Source organism: Propithecus coquereli, unplaced genomic scaffold, assembly GCF_000956105.1.
Source record: "Propithecus coquereli isolate 6110/MARCELLA unplaced genomic scaffold, Pcoq_1.0 Scaffold21, whole genome shotgun sequence".
Taxonomy (NCBI): domain Eukaryota; kingdom Metazoa; phylum Chordata; class Mammalia; order Primates; family Indriidae; genus Propithecus; species Propithecus coquereli.
Genome location: NW_012146078.1, coordinates 4,411,430 through 4,413,107, shown reverse-complemented (window position 1 = coordinate 4,413,107; position 1,678 = coordinate 4,411,430). Strand labels below are relative to the sequence as shown.

The 1,678-nt window shown below is 33.1% G+C and overlaps 1 protein-coding gene across 1 annotated transcript in view; it reads right to left on the bottom strand.

Annotated features, from left to right (window-relative positions):
- Positions 1 to 1,678, bottom strand: part of POU1F1 (POU class 1 homeobox 1) — a 29,397-nt gene that overhangs the window by 3,047 nt on the left and 24,672 nt on the right. Inside the window, exon 3 of the mRNA XM_012644316.1 lies at positions 1,007 to 1,256. Coding sequence (XP_012499770.1) covers positions 1,007 to 1,256 — 250 coding nt within the window. The remainder of the gene's footprint in view (positions 1 to 1,006; positions 1,257 to 1,678) is intronic.

Here is a 1,678-nt window from a genome sequence, read left to right as displayed (position 1 = left end):
CAAATGATTATCAAATATATAAAAGAAAGCTCTTCACTCTACACTCAAAATAAATTTAAAATGAAACTACAATGAGATGCCACTTTGACCTGTCTAATTGCAAAGATCCAAAAGACTAATAACATATTATTTCTCAATTGCTATTTATTTATTTTATGTTCTAGTCACACTGTTTTAGGTGCTGGGGATACCATTAGTGAGAAAACAAAAAGAAATCAATAAACAAAAATCTTGTTCCTTCATGGAGTTTATATTCTCAGGTGGTATAAGAGACACTCGTGGTAGTAAAATTTGGTACAATTTCTATATAGACAAGCTTGACAACATTTATCAACTCTTTGATCAAACCATTGTGCTTCTAACATTTTTCCTACACATATATTAGTATTTACATAGAGGCAAAATGACATTTAATGGGGCTAATTACATGGTTTTAACATCAGAAGATTGGAAATCACCTACATTCCACTAGTAGAGAACTGGTTTAATAAATGGTAGTGTATTCATGAGGTGGAATTTAACAGTGCCATAAAAGAAAAAGAGCTCTGGAAAAATTAATACTGAAATCTCTCCAAAATACATCTGTATGAAGCAATATCTATATTTGCATATATGCATAATGTATCTCTAGAAAGATACAGAAGAAATTAACAACAATGAAAAGGAAGAACAATCAGAAGACAGACATGCCACTTACACTCTTTCATTCTATTTAATCATGCATATGTTGTCCATTCAAAAATTCAAACAAAATATAGATAAAAACGGGCACATCAAAACTAACCTTGATGTGGGTTAAATCGAGAAAGGGTGCCATCAATTTAAAAATCTGTGTATGATTGCTATTAAGAATTTATAAGAAAATAAAGCATTTGTAGGATTATTATAATTTGACTAACTTAAGGTAATAGTAGAGATGTAGACTGAGAGCTGTCTTAGACTTTTAAGTCAGATTATAAGAAATTTAACAGTAACAGAATAAGGATTTGCAGACCAAGCTATTTGCCCCATTGCTCTTAATAAGCACATACCTAACTTAATTCTTCTCACTTTAAATTCATTGGCAAACTTTTCAAGTTCTCGGATTTCTGGAGAATCCATATCTATTGGCTCTTCAACCAATTTACTTTTCCGCCTGAGTTCCTGCTTGAAATCAGCAGCTGTGGGGTCCTCTGCCAGGAGAGGCTGGTGTATGGGAGGAAATCCATGACTCAAGGTGTGGTCAGGAAATTTATAAAGACAAGGGGTTAAACTACCTGTGAGTAAACAAAAAAAGAAAAGGAAAGGACCATTTGTAATTATTCCTTATTTCTATACAAGGAACAGTTTTGCCTTCAAGAGCCCATTATTTTGTTATAGACATTCTTAATACTTAAAGGTTACCTTACGTTCAGTCTTCCAAAGGAGGAGTCAAAGTACCTTAGTCAAATTGGGGTTATTTGTCTTCCACCCACTCCAGAGCGGCAAAAGCGAAGATAATGTTAAAGGAAAGAAGCAGGGGATTGGGAATAATTAAAACAAAAATAAGCAAATTATCTCAGAAGTGTAAGTTTCCATCATTTTTCTCTTAAAAGACACCTATTCCTGGGAATCTGAGGTTCGACTCTAACTAGAATCTACATACTGATCTGTGTTTCCTTAAATCATTGAACACATAATATGTGATGTTTGCTATAAC